General features: G+C 51.4%; 1 protein-coding gene across 3 annotated transcripts in view; it reads right to left on the reverse strand.

Annotated features, from left to right (window-relative positions):
- Positions 1-506: 506 nt before the first annotated feature.
- The window catches only part of SYN1 (synapsin I), a 108,732-nt gene continuing 93,345 nt past the window's right edge, over positions 507-15,893 (reverse strand). Inside the window, exons 6-13 of one of the 3 annotated variants that reach the window (XM_083718884.1) lie at positions 13,285-13,347; positions 11,316-11,458; positions 10,902-10,976; positions 10,002-10,104; positions 8,169-8,318; positions 5,841-5,904; positions 4,849-5,533; positions 507-3,087 (exon numbers count right to left, since the gene is read on the reverse strand). In XM_083718884.1, coding sequence (XP_083575010.1) covers positions 2,952-3,087; positions 4,849-5,533; positions 5,841-5,904; positions 8,169-8,318; positions 10,002-10,104; positions 10,902-10,976; positions 11,316-11,458; positions 13,285-13,347 — 1,419 coding nt within the window. In that variant the 3' untranslated portion in view covers positions 507-2,951. The remainder of the gene's footprint in view (positions 3,088-4,848; positions 5,534-5,840; positions 5,905-8,168; positions 8,319-10,001; positions 10,105-10,901; positions 10,977-11,315; positions 11,459-13,284; positions 13,348-15,893) is intronic. The other 2 variants (XM_083718885.1, XM_083718886.1) reach the window with 2 other exon arrangements.

A 15,893-nucleotide genomic window follows, 5' to 3' on the forward strand; every position in this document is an offset into this window, starting at 1 on the left:
TTTTTAAAAAACCCCACACCCAATCTGTTTTGGATTTTTTTCCAAAAAACATTTTTTAACTATCAGAACAGATACACAGGCCCCATTCACACATAACAAAACGTAGCTTTAGATTGAGTAGCGAGTGTGGCTTGTTGGGGAGAAAGAGGCTGCAGCCCCCGTTTGGGAGGCAACTGGAGTTCAAGGCATCCTGCTGATCCTGCGTTCACCAGGAAAGGAGCAGAGCGGGAGCCGTTGGCCAGGGGGCAGCAGCACACGGCTTGCTCCCAGTAAACCATGGCAAGCCAAAAGCTCTGGCTCAGGGCGTGGGAACACAACTGTGGACAGGCATCCCTGCAGGTAGGTGGGATAGTAGTATGGGGGGGTGTGTGGTTTCGACCAGAGGGTGCCATTTGCAGTCACTGAAAACACCTTGGGCCATCCCTGGAAACAGCAGAATCTCTTATTGCAGAGGTACTTTTCGCCCCTTTGTCCCACATCTCCAATAATACACAAATTTCTTCTTATCATTTCTCCAGTTTAATATCTTGGTACATATATAACTCTCTTTCTCTGCATAATATATATATATATATATTTATATATATCTTTCTATTGGTTTCTTTCCAGCCACAAAATGTGTGCATTTTTTCAGCAGGTTTGAGGGTGTTTGTTTTTTATACTTATATAATATATTTATTTTTGTCTTTTACACCACTGATCCATTGAAACTTTGATCCACACAGAGACAGAATCACAGCAATAGGAAAGGCCTCTATCCCCATGGGAAGAGAGTGGGAAAGGAGATGCACTTTCCAGACAAGAATAAATAACAAAGATATAACAAGTTAGCACTTTAAATTGCCCTCCCCAGATTCCTTGAGTGGGGAAGAAGGAGCATCTGCCTGGGGAGAAGAGGTTGAGGGAGAGAAAAGGGGTGCATTACACAGGGGCTGCCTGGACACCCCTTTAGTCTTCTCCCTCCCCAACCCTGGCAATAGGTTGCAAACACAGCTCAAAGCGTCATGTCACAACACGTCTACGACACGCGACTTTGCAGCTACCAGACCATCACGCGTTGAGTGGCATTCCCTCTCCCCACCCCAGTGTTTCGTTGTGTTTTTTTCAAAGGGGGGCAGGGGGCAGGCGACACACAGCTTTAGAGGAAAAGGGAATCACAAAAATATAGTGGGGAGTTTCTCTCTTGAGTTTATGTACAAATAGGGAGTGGGAGGAATCAAGCTCTGGGTTTTGAACATTGAATAAAAAATTCCCCCTCAAATGTCCAATGGGTGCTCGTCTTTCAGCCACTGACCCAAGATGGCGAAAGCATCTCTTGGCTACAGCGGCAGTAGTATGGCTGTTCTCTGAGAAGGTCGGATCCATGAGTGGGGACGAGGGACTACGGCCAGGGAGGGAGTGGGGTTAACAAATCTGGGTTCGAGTTAGAAGTGAGGAGAAACCTACTAAACATCTGGACTCCCATGAGAAGTGGCGGCTCTCCTTCCTTGGAAGGCCACCTGTCAGGGACGATCTAGCTGAGATTCCTGCACTGCAGGGAATTGGACTAGAGGACCCTTGGCGCCTGCCCAGCTCTACCATGCTGTGATTTGACGCTCTCTCCCAATCGGTGGCGGCTGGCCCTCCAATCCACAGGGGCAGTGGATCAGAGCATAGGCCAGCATCCAGCTCAGACCAGAAGGGAGAGCACGGCTGGTCCTGCCCACTGCCTGGAAGCTCCCTGGCAACAAGTGGACCTCAAACCACAACAGTCATGGGAACACTGCAATTAGGGGTAGAGAGGGGTAGGTAGATAAACTGGGTTTAAGGCTTGCCAAGTATACTGTTCCCAAGGGAAGGAAGGTGGGGGGAGGCTGCCAATCGCTAAGGGGTCTGTGTGAAAGGGGGTGGGGACCTGTAGCCGAGGTGGTGGTGGTTGGCAGCTGGGGAAGCTACCAAGAGGGACACTGGGTGGGTTGGAGGGGAGCGCATTGGCGCTAGGTTGGCTTATTCACAAACAGCAACACAAACACCTTTGTGGCCACAAACACAGACATGGCCCAGGAGGGGTCCCCTCCCTCGTGCTATGTACAGAGATCCCCGGAGACCCCTCTCCTCTCCCATGGACCCCGCTCTGGGGACGCCCCCGCCCCCCACCAGCATCGGGGCCAGGAGAAGAGAGCCGGGCAGAGTTTGCATATTCATGTTAGAAGAGACGTGGACTTGAGAAATCTCCAGCCTTGGGTTCAAGGAGGACTCCAGGGAATGCAGGCAGGGAGATGCGCCCTGCCAGGGGGTGTGCTGGGAAGCATTAATTGTGGGGTGGGGGTGGGCTCCTCTTCGTGGGGAGGAGGCAGCAAAGTATACGGAGAATTGATTTGATGAAACAGGGAGCTGGGACAAATTGGGTTTGGGTGGGGGAATTCATTGGCCATTTTTTTTATCGGAGGCTCCCTCTGCAGGAAAGTGGAGCTCTTGAAATTGATTTAGAGTGGGGTGGGAAAATATTTCAGAATCCAGCTTTGCAGACGATAGACTTGTGAGATGTATAGAATTACTGTATTTTCAAAAATGACTCCAGTCTGAAGCATCACTGGACACACAAAGCCCTGCCCTTCATTTGGCCCCGATCCATTCTGGCAGGTATGGTGACCTTTCAGGCTGGCTTTCCAGCCAGAGACATACCCAGGGGTCTGCCAGTTTGGCTCCTGCCATGGGCGCTACTTCGGAGCGGCCAGGAGCTCCCCCTCACCTGCGCCAGGGAGCCAGGCGCCCCTCTCTTGCCAAGGGCTCCCTCGCTGGCTCCCCCCAGCCCCCCCCCGATTCTCCCTGGCCCAAGATGGACAAATGGCAGGGGCTTGTGCGTCCCTCGCGGCTCCTGCGGGGGAGGGTGGGGGGGCTGCAGGAGCGAGGAAGGGGAGAGGGGGCGGGGGCGGGGGGGTCCGGGGTCCCAGCGTGGAGGGGGGAGTCTCTCAGTCGGAGAAGAGGCTGGCGAAGCTCTGTCGGAGGCTGCGGATGCTCTCAGCTCGCACTTCGTCCTGACTAAGGCTCCCCCGCGGCACCGGCGCCTCTGCAAGGGGGAAGGTATTGGTCAGAGACTGGGATTTGCTAGGGGGCAGCGAGGGAGGGATGGGGGGCAGGAAAGAGGGGAGGGGGAAAGGGGGAGGAGAGGCGGAGAGATGAGAAACACACTATTAATATCAGGCCAGGCAAGAGAAACCGGCGTCTTCAAGAAATGCAGGGTGGGAGGGTGAGGGGCAGGGAGAGAGACGGGGGGGGGGTTGCGTTTGGGAAGCATCCCCCTCCTTCCTGGGAGAGGGAAGGAAACAAGCACCGCGCGCTGAAGGAGGCAGGTGGGGGGGGATGCAGTCCTCTGCGCCCCCCGCCCCTCCCGCCCCCCTCGAAACTACAAGGGCCAAGGGCGGCATGTCCAGCAGGGGGGAGCAGAGAGCAGGGAATGGCCTCGGGCTCCGCGAAACGGAGCAGTCCTTCGAGGGAGGTGAATTCTCGGGCGCATCCCTCTAATTCGGATGCAAGGTTTCTCCAGGTCAAGGTGTGTGTTTTTTTGCAGCTTTTCCAATTTCAAGTAGAACCTGTTGCCTTCAGAAACGTGAGAGGAAGCCCCCAGGCCCGCTGGCTATGTTAAGGGATGCACTAGATGTGCAAGGAAACATTTTTGGCAGGAAGTCAGGCTGGAGGGGGTGGAGAGGTGGGGTGTCCCCTGAAACCCCAAGTGCTCAGCTCTCTGGGTTTGTCTGCTGCCCTGGTCCCAGCAGCCTCTTCACCCTCTTTTATCTTTTGTGATCCCTAGGGTCAAGTAACAGTCGGATTATGTGATGACACCACGGGCATACCCCCCAGGATTTATTGGGGTGGGGGCAGAACTGAGTTATCTGTGACACAATTGGTCAGTTAAGTATTTTTATTTATTTGCTTGATTTAGGGGGGACAGCTGCCCCCCCCCAGCTAGGCCCATGGATGGCACCACACAGCCAATCAAATTTAGCTATTGTCATTACAAAGCCAGGGCAGTACTTCCCTCACTCTGAACAGGCAAACACTTTCACCTGAGTTCGGGTGGAGGGCTGGAGGCGACCTTTTAACACACAGCTCAAGTGTTCAAGAAAAGCACCCCCCTACCCTGGTTTTAACTTAACCTAATGCAAACACCACAGCTTAAAACTCCATCAGGCCTGAGCTACGCCCTTGGCATTCTAAAGTTGATTTTCAGAAGCAAAATCTGAAATTCAACATGGACAATGTTAATTCTGAAATGTCACATTTTGAACAAATCATTATTTGAAAGCAGTGTTGCTCTTTAGCAGGGTGATTACATGAACAGGGGAACCCAGTAACTCAGTTCTGTTTCAGGGGTGCGATGGCTTTCCATCTGGAGCTTCTTTGCTCTCACTGATAGCAAAGGAAAGCTTGAAGAAATGCTGGACCCAGGAGCCCTGGAGGCTTGTGAGAGGGTAGCTGGGAAGGGCTTAAGGGCAAGTGAGCTTTCATTCCCCCCCCCCCCCGCCACTTCATTCTCTCTCATCTTTGTGCAATTCCCTCCCTCCACCCAGGAATTTCAGATTCATTGGTAAGAGGGCAAAAGCAGAAACTATTCTGCAGCTATATGCAAATGCACTTACTTTGCATAGCTCATTCTGCACGGCATTAAGGTGGCATCAAGGTGTACACAGCTCTGTTGGGGCCCCATAGCACCTGAGAAGCTGGCCCCCACTGTCCCCCCCCCAGCATCCTGCCAAGCCACCATACCCAGCTGTCCCCCAGCTAAGCTGGCAACAGAGGCAAGGAGCCATGACTGCTTCCAGCTGCCCCTCCTGCCCTCCCCAAGGAGCCCTGGAGGCCACCGCTTACTTCAGCTGGGGCTGGGGGGGAGGCAGGTCCTGGCTGGGTTTCTGGGCCACTTGTGGTTTGCCTTGGCTTGGTGGAGGGCGGCCGCCTTGTTGCCCGGGGCCCCCGGGGCCCTGCCCCTGAGTGCTAGGCCTTGGCTGCTGGGTTGTGGGAGGTGCTGGGCGCTGCTGCTGTGCTCCTGCCCCCGGAGGGCGCTGCTGAGGTGGGCCCCCCTGGCTGCCCTGCCGTGGATGTTGCCGTGGTTGACCTCCAGCCGCTGGGGGGCGCTGTTGTGGCGGCGGCTGCTGCTGTGGCCCTGGGGGCCCCCCGGAGGTTGCCTTGGGTGGGCCTGCTCCCCCAGGCCGCTGCTGCTGCTGCTGCTGCTGCTGCTGCTGCTGAGGGGACCCTTGTTGCCACGGCTGCTGCCCGCCTCCACTGGGGCTCGGACCCCTCTGGGGCTGGGGGGACTGTGGTGCGGACGGCGGGCCCTGCTGGCGAGGCTGCTGGGCCCCCGGGCCAGGCTGGCGTTGCCCCGCCGGGCGCTGCTGTGCCTGCGGCGGAGGCTGGTGGGTGGTGGGGCTGGGCAGGCGCTGGCCCATTGGGGGGCCCCCTGGCTGAGGGGAGAGGCCCGAGAGCTGCTGGCCTTGCGGGGGAGGGCGCTGCTGAGAAGGAGGGCGCTGGGAGCCCGGAGGCGGGTGCTGCGGGCCTCCTGGCAGGAGAGAGAAGGAGAGAGAAGAAACCTGTTATGACTGAAATGGGTCCTCAGAAATCCCAACCCAGTGATTACGCACACACAGAAGGCTTCTGGTAAGGAGAGCCCACAACTTCCCAAGTGAAGCAGACTCCCTGGGGAGGTGGTGGGTTCTTGCAGGGGGTTGGATGAGACGACCCCCGGGGTACCTCCAGCTCTACGATTCTAGGATTCTAAGCCTCTCCCCGCAGCTCCAGACTTATGAGCCCTTCTGCACCCTCGTGTGAGCCCCAGGTCCCTGGCCTTCTTGATGTTGTGTCCTTACCCTGTGGCGGAGGTCTCTGCTGGGCTGGAGGGCCTTGTCGCTGCCCAGCTGGAGCTGGCTGAGCCTGAGGACAGAACCAAAATGAAAGATTAATGGCAGGGAATGGTCAGAACCACACTCCCATCTTCTTCTCTCAGAGGCTGGACATTTCCATACCTTCTGGCCCAGCTGGTGCCATTCTCCATGTGTATTTCGCCAATCATCACCTGCCCAACAGAGGCAAGCTTCTTAAGCAGGGCTGGAGGAGCCTGATGGCCTCCCAGCATTGTGAAGATGACAGCTCCCACCACTGCCACTGTGGTCTTAGTCTTGTTCCTTCCCTAGCATGCCCATGGGGCTGCTCACGCCCAGCACCGTCTGGGGATGCCCACCTGACCAAGCACACCAAGAGAAGAGACATGGGCAGGTGAGTCCCATGGGACTTCTGCTCCATTGGATCTCCTGGGTAGGCCCCCATCAGCAAGTGGAGCAGAACACAGAACATCCCATAATCAGGGAAAGAGCCAAGGGAGACACCTTTCCCCTCTCTCTTGTTTTTGTAAAATACGAAGAAGCTGCTCTTCTATGGAGTCAGAACAGCCTCTCCCCAGAATGGTGCCACAGCACTGCCCTTTGCCTGCCCAACGTTGTTGGGACTACACCTCCCAGTGCCCTTGAACCCTGGCCACGCTGGCTGATGCTGGGCAACATCTGGAGAGCACCAAGTTGGGAAATACTGAGGTGGAGCAACCATCTACTTGTGGGTCACAAAGTGTGGAGGAGAGTCAGAGAGGAAGATGTGGTTTTCCCCACTTCTCCTAATAGCAGAACTTAAGGCACTCCACTGAGCCTGAGGGGCCACATGGCTCAGCCAGGGAAGGGTTTACAGCAGGAATGGAGGAACCAGGTGCTCTCCAGTTGTGAAGACCACAACTGCCTCGTCCCCAACCATTGGGCATGAAGACTGGGGCCGAGAAGAGCTAGAGTCCATCAGCATCTGGTGGTCTCCACGCCAGCGCCCCCATCCTGCAGCCAAGCAGTGCTTCTCAGCTACTTGAGTCCCCCTCACTCAATAGGGTGACAAAGGTTGTGTACACACCTAACCTTTGAAAAGCACAGGACTTTTGTTTCTTCACATAGCACTTTTGAACACAGCAGTTTGCAGTTGTGCACTCCTGTGTGCGATAACATTATCTAAAGCAACAGTGACTTCCATGTTGTCCAAGGTGGGCATATTTCCAACTAGTGTGCAACAGTGCGCTCTATTCCCCTCCTCTTGTTTAGTGTTTCCACACACCTTGTTTTTTAAAACAAAAACAAACAAACAAACTCCCAGTCTTTTGAAAGCGTTGCTTTCCTGATGCACCGAGGAGGATATTTTTCAGTATACAGAGGCAGATAAGTTTACCACTTCCTGCTTTGCCTATTTCATTCATAGACAAGTTAAACATGGTGCAGGGAGCTGCGCAGCCCTCCAGCATCAGTAGTTCTGTCCCAGCTGGAGCTGCCCTGAGAAAGCGCTATCTCTGGGTCTCTGGGAAGCGCTTGAGAAGTGCATTCTTGGCGCAAAGCAAAATAGCGGGGGAATGGGGTGACGAAGGGATGATGTGTACAGCACCCCCAAAAGGCACCTGCATTGAGTGCCAAATGCACATGCTCATGCCAATGACTAGCTGAGAGGACTTGAAGAGGCAAACAGGTTTGCCAGTAGCAAGGAGCCACCGTGCATTGACAGAACCTCTGGAGGTAGCTAGGAGCTCTGGATGCCAGGTGCTGGGGCTGCTGCTTCTGACTCCACTTGTAAGCTTCCCCGAGGCCTCTGGCTGTCCAAGGCTGGAATCAGGACACTGGGCCAGGTGGACTCTTGGTCAGATCCAGCAGGACAGTTTGTGACTGTGAATGTCAGCTCTGACTGGCAACGCGTCTCTGGGGTCTCCATATCCTGAGCGCCACGTCATCTTGACCCAGCAACCTTTTGACTTGGGAAGATGTCAGGGGCCTTGCAAGCAGTGGCACATGCACTGGGCTGTTCCATGGAGCTACAACACAGAGCCCCAAGGTAACCACAGCCATGAGTGAACACACACTTCCGCACAGTCCCCTGCTCTGCCATCTCTCTGCCTATGGTCCCTTCTCCTTTGCTTTTGAGGAAGTGATGAAAAATCATTACATATATGGACACACACAGTTGTGGTGATGAGGTGAAAGCTGCAATCCTATCCCCACTTCACCTAAAAGCAACTCTGCAGAAGTTCATGAAAGTTACTTCTGGTAAGAGATGCCTGGGGATTGTGCAGTGAAAGCCTCATCTCGGGGAGCGTAAAGGGGAAGAGAAAGGAGGTGCAATACCTGGGCATGTTGTCCTGAGGCCGAGCGCACAGGCGAGGGCACAGGTGTGCGAGGGATGGCCTGTGCCATGCGTGTCAGCACCAGCTCCACTATCAGGTGCTTGTCTTCATCCTGGTGGTCTCCAATTAACGGCATGGAGGATCCCACAACCTGAGATAAGAAGGAGAAAGAGCAGGTGGTGATCTCCTTTCCCAAATCAGGCTGAGTGGGGAAGCAGGAGGGTCTTCTGCAAAAGGGCAGGGGTGGGGAACTTGCATTGCTGGACTACAACTCCCATCATTCCTCACCATGGGCCATGTTGAGTTGGAGCTGATGGGATCTGGAGTCCAATAGTACAGGCTCCCCACCCTTGTTTTAAATTAGTTATGTAAGATACACCCAGCACAAAGACAATGGGGTTTCCTAAGGCTCAAAGCCAAACATGTAGATGGAGACAATCAGGAAATAAGAAATACAGCCAGACTTAGCATGTCAAATACAGCCAGGCTTAGCATGGCACAGTAGCAAAGAGGCTGTGCTGAAAAGAAAAGGTTCCCAGTTCAAATCACGCGTCTGAGGGGGCCTTGCCACACACACACTATCCCTCCCTCCAAGTCTGGAGATCGTGATGATAAGCCACATTACAGGATATTTGAGGAAAGGATTACTGAGAAAATATGTATAAAAGCGCTAAGCAGTAGTATTAACAGAACCGCATGAGGCAACGGGTGGTGACTCAAAAATGCAGCCTGATCCAGGAAGCCAAGAAGTCGCTGGCTGGGATCCACTGTGGCCCCGCTGACTTTTAGCACTTTGTCGCCTTTAGAGGGCGCAAGTGCCCCCCCACCTCGAAGGCACATGGGAAAGGCAGTGTGGGGCAGAGTGAGGGACACACCACCTCTTGTCGTTCTCAAGGATGGATGCGGCTGCAATGGCATCCAATGGACTGGGCAGCTGAATGGATTTTCTCAATGTGCAGCAGAGCTCTCCAAAGCAGGACAGCACATTAAGCACAGGTTTAACCACATGGGGTAAAAAACAAGACCTGCTACCTTCAATAGATTTAATCAGCAGATTAAACAGCTCAAGCTTTCATTTGTGTGGTCCCATTTTATTCAATGAATGCATTTTTAACATAAAACAAAATTTTTGGGGGCAGGCAGCAAATTAAGGACATCTTCGTCTATGGGGAGTTATTTTGGTTCTTGTGTGTTTATGCAATAGCAAATGAAGAACAAAAAAGGTCTTTCATTCTAAGAATGAATGGTAGTTTCAAATTGTGAGTACTTAATATCTCCAAAACATGCATTTTAGGGGTTGCAATTTTATCCCAGGCTGCAAGCTCAGGCCAGGCTGCGTGGAGCCACCCTCCTTTAACTCACAACAACCTTATGAGATCTGGTAAAGGCAGGAATAGGCCTAAGGCCACAGCCGAGTTTCACAGCTGAGCAGGGATTTGGAGCAGGGCCTTTCAGCCGGCAGAGCACAAGGCTCTTCATCTCAGGGTCATGGGTTTGAGCCCCATGTTGGCCAAACAAATCCGGCATTGCAGGGGGTTGGACTAGATGACCCTCAGGGTCCCTCCCAACTCTACAATTCTACGATTCTATGGTCTGTGGCAGCGTATCCACAATGCCACCCTGGATCTCTGGTAAGGCCTACACACTAAAGGTCTGAAGTTCATTTGCGTTGGTTACAAATAACAGACAAAAGGTAGATTGCTCACTCAAAAGTCTTCAATTAATCAACAGGCTTCCTTTAAAAAGCAATTTGCAAGCTGATTCATATTTAGGGCAAGTGGGGGCGAGAACCATGCACAGGCAGGTGCAGGTGCCCATGTGCCCAGCGCCTCACCTCGATGATATGGTCCCGTCCATCCTTCCCATGCAGAGCCTCCACAGCACAGATGTCCAAACCACCAAAGATTTCTGAGCAAGTGTCCACCCATAGCTTGTACCTGTTGGTGAATCCGGGGGTCGGGGAGGGGAAGAGAGCAGCGGTGACTCTGAGCCCATGAGGGGGAGCAAGTGAGAGCCTCTGTCTCATTACCTTTAGCTCTGGCAATTTTTAGACAGGAAGCCCTCCTCTTTGCCAGACCCTGGATGTAATCCACTCCCCTTCAGTTCCCAGTTATTTTCGTTTTTAATATAATTTTATTTATGATTTTCATTTTGCAAAGAACAAATAAAGACAAAAATACAAATTATTATATATAGCATGTTTTGACTTCCCTCCCCCTCTTTCTGCGGTTCCCTATGGTTATAATACTTTATGCTGCATTTCCAAATTGAACCAAATTCTTCTTTATCCCATATACAGTGGTAACTTGGGTTGCAGACGCTTCAGGTTACAGACTCCGCTAACCCAGAAATATTACCTCGGGTTAAGAACTTTGCTTCAGGATGAGAACAGAAATCGTTCGTCGCAACAGCAGCAGCAGGAGGCCCCATTAGCTAAAGTGGTACTTCAGGTTAAGAACAGTTTCAGGTTAAGAACAGACCTCCAGAATGAATTAAGTTCTTAACCCGAGGTACCACTGTAATCAATATGTATTTTATACCACTGCACGTTTTTACATCAATCCTGCTCATGATTTAATCTGTTTACAATAATTTTGCAAATATTCAATAAATGATTTCCACTCTGTATTAAAAAGTTTACTGTCTTGGTTTCTCATTCTTCCAGTAAGTTTCCATCTTTGGGCAAAAATTGTTCCCAGTCATTTCCACCCATCTCTGATGCTTTGCCACTTACCTGTCCGACATGGCTATTTGCTCCAGCATAGCAGAGCCTGTGTTGGTTTTCCAGTTCCCCGAGACGGAGGTTCTCCTGCCGTGGGAGAGAAGGCGCTCTTAGCGTCAGGAAGGTTGCAGAGAAAGACTTGATAGCAGCAGGGAGGCAAAGGGACAAGGCAATGACTGTAGGGAGAAATGGTTTTGTTTCTCCACCCACAGGAATACGGAAGAATGCCCAGCAGCACCTCCACTGACTTGTGACATGCCACAGAGGGATCCCTGTGGGCACCTGTCTGTCCTGGTTGATGGAGTGCATCACACCCTCTCTATACTCCGGCACTGAGAAGGCAAGCGGGGGGGGGGAGCGGGAATCACGGGGCAGCATCTCCAAGGGTGCAGAGAAAGGCAAGCAGCAGCCCCAGCCCCAGCTCACATGTAGGCCTTGTAGTTGTTGCCAATCTTCTGGATGCGAACATCATATTTGGCATCAATAAAGGGCTCTGAAGTGGCGTAGGTTTTGGTGAGGGCCACCACACTGGCAATGTCTTGGAAGTCATACTGGTTCTCCACCTTGACCTGTAAGCAAACACACAGAAGCTTCCCCTTGCCTCATTGCACCCCACGCAAGCAAAGCCCACTCCCCAAACAGTGAGCAACTCCTGGGGTTCTGCCCCTTTAAAAACCTGTCCTTGACTTGCACACACACAACAGCCACTTGTGGTCACTTTTCCACAAGCTTCATTCATCCAAAGAATTAGAGGAAATCAAAAGGTGGGCGTGGCCCATTCTCCCAAGCGCCAGAGGCAAATTTTGTTTTATTATTTTAAGTTGGAGGTGGTTTGAAAGAGGGATCACTAGGCCTGTCTTCATGCTCATCCCACTTTTGCCCTCAGGCCAACAGGATTTCATAGAATGGTAGAGTCGGAAGGGACCCCAAGGGTCATCTCGTCCAACCCCTGCAAGGCAGCAATATTTTTTTAACTGCTTGACCAGACGTGGCCATGGACAAAAGAGTGGCAATGGGTGTGCAGATGGACCCCATGTGAAGCAAAGCCTGTCTCAAACGAGATTCAACTCTTTTTTAGACTGTTCATCCAGGCACTTCCAGGCTGTTGCTATTTCCAAGTGGGATTCAACTGCATTCCAGCAAATTTGGGTTACAGAAATGTAGCTGACTGAGCGCAACAAACTTGCTTCCCCAAAAGATCAGACTTTTTGCAATAAGGCAAATGGCTGAGAAACACACTGGAAAGTGTAGCAAAACAAATCAGAATGAAGGAAAACCTCCCTGCAAACAAATGCTGATTAAAAGATCAAGCACACATGCCCAGTGCATACAAGTGTTACAGTGCAACTGCAAATGGCTCATCAAATTGGTTAAGGTTCCTTTGGTTGCTCCCAGCATTCCTTGGATCGTACTAGTAATTCAAGAGCAAATACATGTTGTCCAATCTCCCTGCAAGCAAATCAGGACGAATAAGCAGGTCATCTAGGAGCAACCTCTGCTTCCAGCCTTTAAAAAGCAGAGTTCCCTGTGAGTTGCAGGGCAATGATGTTGAAAGAGGCAGCAACTACAAAATGTTGCTAAGAGGACAGACTCATACGGGAGGGGTTCAGGGAAAGAGAGTGGATTCCTGCTCAGCTGCACTCCCTTCTCCTACTGACCTGGGAAAGAGAGCCCTTGGGGACGCCAGAGGCAAACTAGGGAATTATGCGAGGTGCCATTGTTTCAGGGGTGTCTGCTTCGGCCATGCAATGCTTTGGAGAGAAAGCACTTTTGGAAGGAAGTGCAAAGGAGGAGCTAAACAGCTCTCTTGTCTGGGTGATGCAAGGCTGGCCCAGTCTAGTCGGCAGTACAAAGAGCTGCCTGGAGCATCGAAATTCAAGAGGGAAGCAAGAGGGGAGAGAAGCTACTTCGTCAAGGTGGCCCACCAGACAGGAGTTCAGCTTGAGGTGTATTCTCTAACATGTTCTTGACACAGTAATAGCGCATTTGTGGTGGATTTTTTTCACGCGTTCTGAAATGCTTCCACAACACTAACACATTATCGCTGTGTGCTGAATGAAAGCGGGACAAAAATAAACCAGAACATTTGTGGTATAAAAAGTTGTGTAGTTTCAGCAGGAAGTTACAGGTTGGGCACAGATTGGAAATGATGCAGAGTGACTGCACCCTCAACTTAGGCAGGCACAAACTGAAAGTGGATTCACATGTGACTGTCCTGATAGTGCAAGTCGCCCTAAGTGCGCAATACACATAACGCCTTGGAAAACGAAAGAAAACACAACTCTCCTTCCAGAATGGGGCAGCTGATAAATCAGCCCACTTGAGGCGTCCCGCCAAAGGGCACTGAGCTGGGCTGCATTCTCGCGCCTCTTGGGAGAGAAGTTATACCACTCACCTTGCCCATTCCGGAATGAGCATGTCCCATCTTCACCACCACTGGGTACTTGGAGGTTGTGAGCTGGAAAGACAAGTCAGAAAAGGGGTGGTGATCAGCACATTTAGCCACAGGACAGCAGTTTGCAGGGGTGAGTACTGCTCAATGATAAATGTGAATTCACAGGCTGACACGAAACAAGGGACTGCAAATGTTACAGAGAAGGTGGTGAAAATGTCATTCAAAGATTACAACAAAATGCAGTTTAGTAAGGATGCCTCACAAAAAACAGCAGAACCAAATGCACAAATGTAAGGTCCAGTCTATGCATCAGTACATGTTGTTTGATTTCTGAACATTGGCAATTGGCAAGCTGACAGCGCAATCTGTTCAGAAGTTCAGTCCCACTGAGTTCAGTAGGTCTTACTCCCAGGTACGTGGGTATAGGATTTGGAGCCTGAATGTGTGAGCTAGGGTAATTCCACTGGAAAATACAGAGTCAGGTGATACAAAACTTCTCCCAGGTTGGATTTTTTTACCCATATGAGTTATCACTTGATGTGGTGGTTGTCTAGTGATGAACACACATGCAAAAATCAGCTCCAAGTTAGGGACAACAACTTTAGGTAACAGTCTGCCCAAGGAAGATTTACAGCAGATGAGGGGAACCTTTGGGCCTCCAAAGGTTGCTGAACTACAGCTCCCATAATTCTTGCTTGCTGGGCTGATGGGAGTTGCAGTTCTGCAATATTCAGAGGACTAGAGGTTCCCCACACCAGATTTACAGCCTCTGTCTGTCTGTCTGTCTGTCTGTCTGTCTGTCTAGGAAGCCACTTTTGTTATTGCTGGCATCTGTCTGTCTCAAGAGACAGTGGAAGAGTGCACCATTGCAGGAAAAGTCAAGCCATTCTCCAATGGGAGACCGATACAGAAGAGACATGTTTTATTGCAGCTGGTGCAGATCTTGGTGGCTTTTGTTCCTGGCAATTGTAAGGATGCAAAGTATGGAATGGCAGTCCAGCAAAGAGAAATCTTGATGCCATGCTTCAGAAGTGGCTGCCTAAAGAGGTCCCCACCCCACTGCATTGCTGTTTTAGGAACAGCAGGGAACCTGTGGCCCCCCAGGTGTTGTGGGACAACAACCCCTATCAGTCCAAGCCAGAATGGCCAGTGGGCAGGGACAATGGGAGCTATAGCCTACCAACTTCTCTGGAGGTCCATGGGTCCTTCCCCACCCTTTGGGACACCTCCCAAAGCTATTCCTGAATATGGTGTGGAGCTGCTCTAATAATCGCAGCACAACTTTAAGGCCTCACTCAGAGCGGTGTGTTCCAGTCCAGGGACCTTGTGGTTCAGGAAAGATGCTGACAGAGAGGAAAAGAGTCATTGGAGAGAAAGGCTGGAGATGAGAGTAAGAGCTGATCTCCATTGCAAAAGGAAGGAAGGAGGAAGATGACCAAGTAAAAGATCTTAGAGGTCCTAAGGAATGCATACAAGAACGAGGGAGTTATCTGTACTTCTTGACGTCTTTCTTGTACTGGCTCTGGCGTAGGTGTTTACAGCACTCCATGCATTTGAAGTGGTGTGTGTGTGGGAGTCTCCCTATCTTATCAGGCCCTGAATATGCAAGCCTGGCTCCAAAGGGTGCCTAGGTTGGGCAAGACCTGGCCCTGTCTTGTACCCAAATAAGGACAGACAGTGTATAAGAACATTGCGATGTAACGTGTCCCATCTTTTGCAAGCGAAGAGGGCCCACCGAGGATGCCTTGCCTGACGTCTCCCAAAATTTAGGAGCCAGCATTGCAAAACATGGAGACTGAGATCTCACCACCAGATACTCATCCTTTGCTCCAAAAGAGGATGGATTATTTTGCTTTGTGTGCTTCTGTATTAATTATGGGAGAAGGACTTTTGACTTGCCAAGCACAGAGGCAATCTTCTCTCTGTAGTTTCTGCGTAGCCTAATAACTGAAGGTGTTTTAGGGCCTGGTAGCTACTCCACCTGCCTAAGGGCCCCTCCAGATGGGTGCTTCATTGTGAATGTCTTCTGCACCATGCCCTTGAAACAGTCATAGTGCATGAGTGGTGGATTCATTCCACTTTAGTGAGGGTTCTGCAATGCTCCCCCAAGGCTACCATATTATTGCTGTCCAGAGGAGATGTGGTGCCACAAATGTCTGTGGGGGAATAAACCAGAACATTTGTGGTATAAAAAGATATGGCAATTTCTTGAGAAGTTATGGGATATACACTGGTTTGGTGTCAGGCGGCTGCCAGCAACTCCCATGGCGCAGGAACGTACGAAGACCAGGAATGTTCTCACTGTCCGCTTTTTATTCAGTATTTACAGAGAGAGGCTTTAGAACGCAGCCTCTTGGATAGTGGCGTTGTCCCAAGTGACTCTCCACTTCCTCATTCGTCATCCTCATCACCTCCTCTACGGGTGTCGCTAAGTGCCCTCTGTCTTTGAGCTCTTCGGGGGGGGGGGGCTGGAATGCTTTCAAAGACACGGAGTCCATCAGCTGTCAGCCCCCTGGTGCTTCTTCCTCCTCCTCTGCCATTATTTCCCAGCTTTTCCCCTCATCTGCCTCTCTCTCAACCCCCTGTTGTAATTCTGAACTGTCTTCCTC

This window comes from Podarcis gaigeae (genome assembly GCF_964106915.1).
Source record: "Podarcis gaigeae genome assembly, chromosome: 17".
In the NCBI taxonomy this organism is placed as follows: Eukaryota; Metazoa; Chordata; class Lepidosauria; order Squamata; family Lacertidae; genus Podarcis; species Podarcis gaigeae.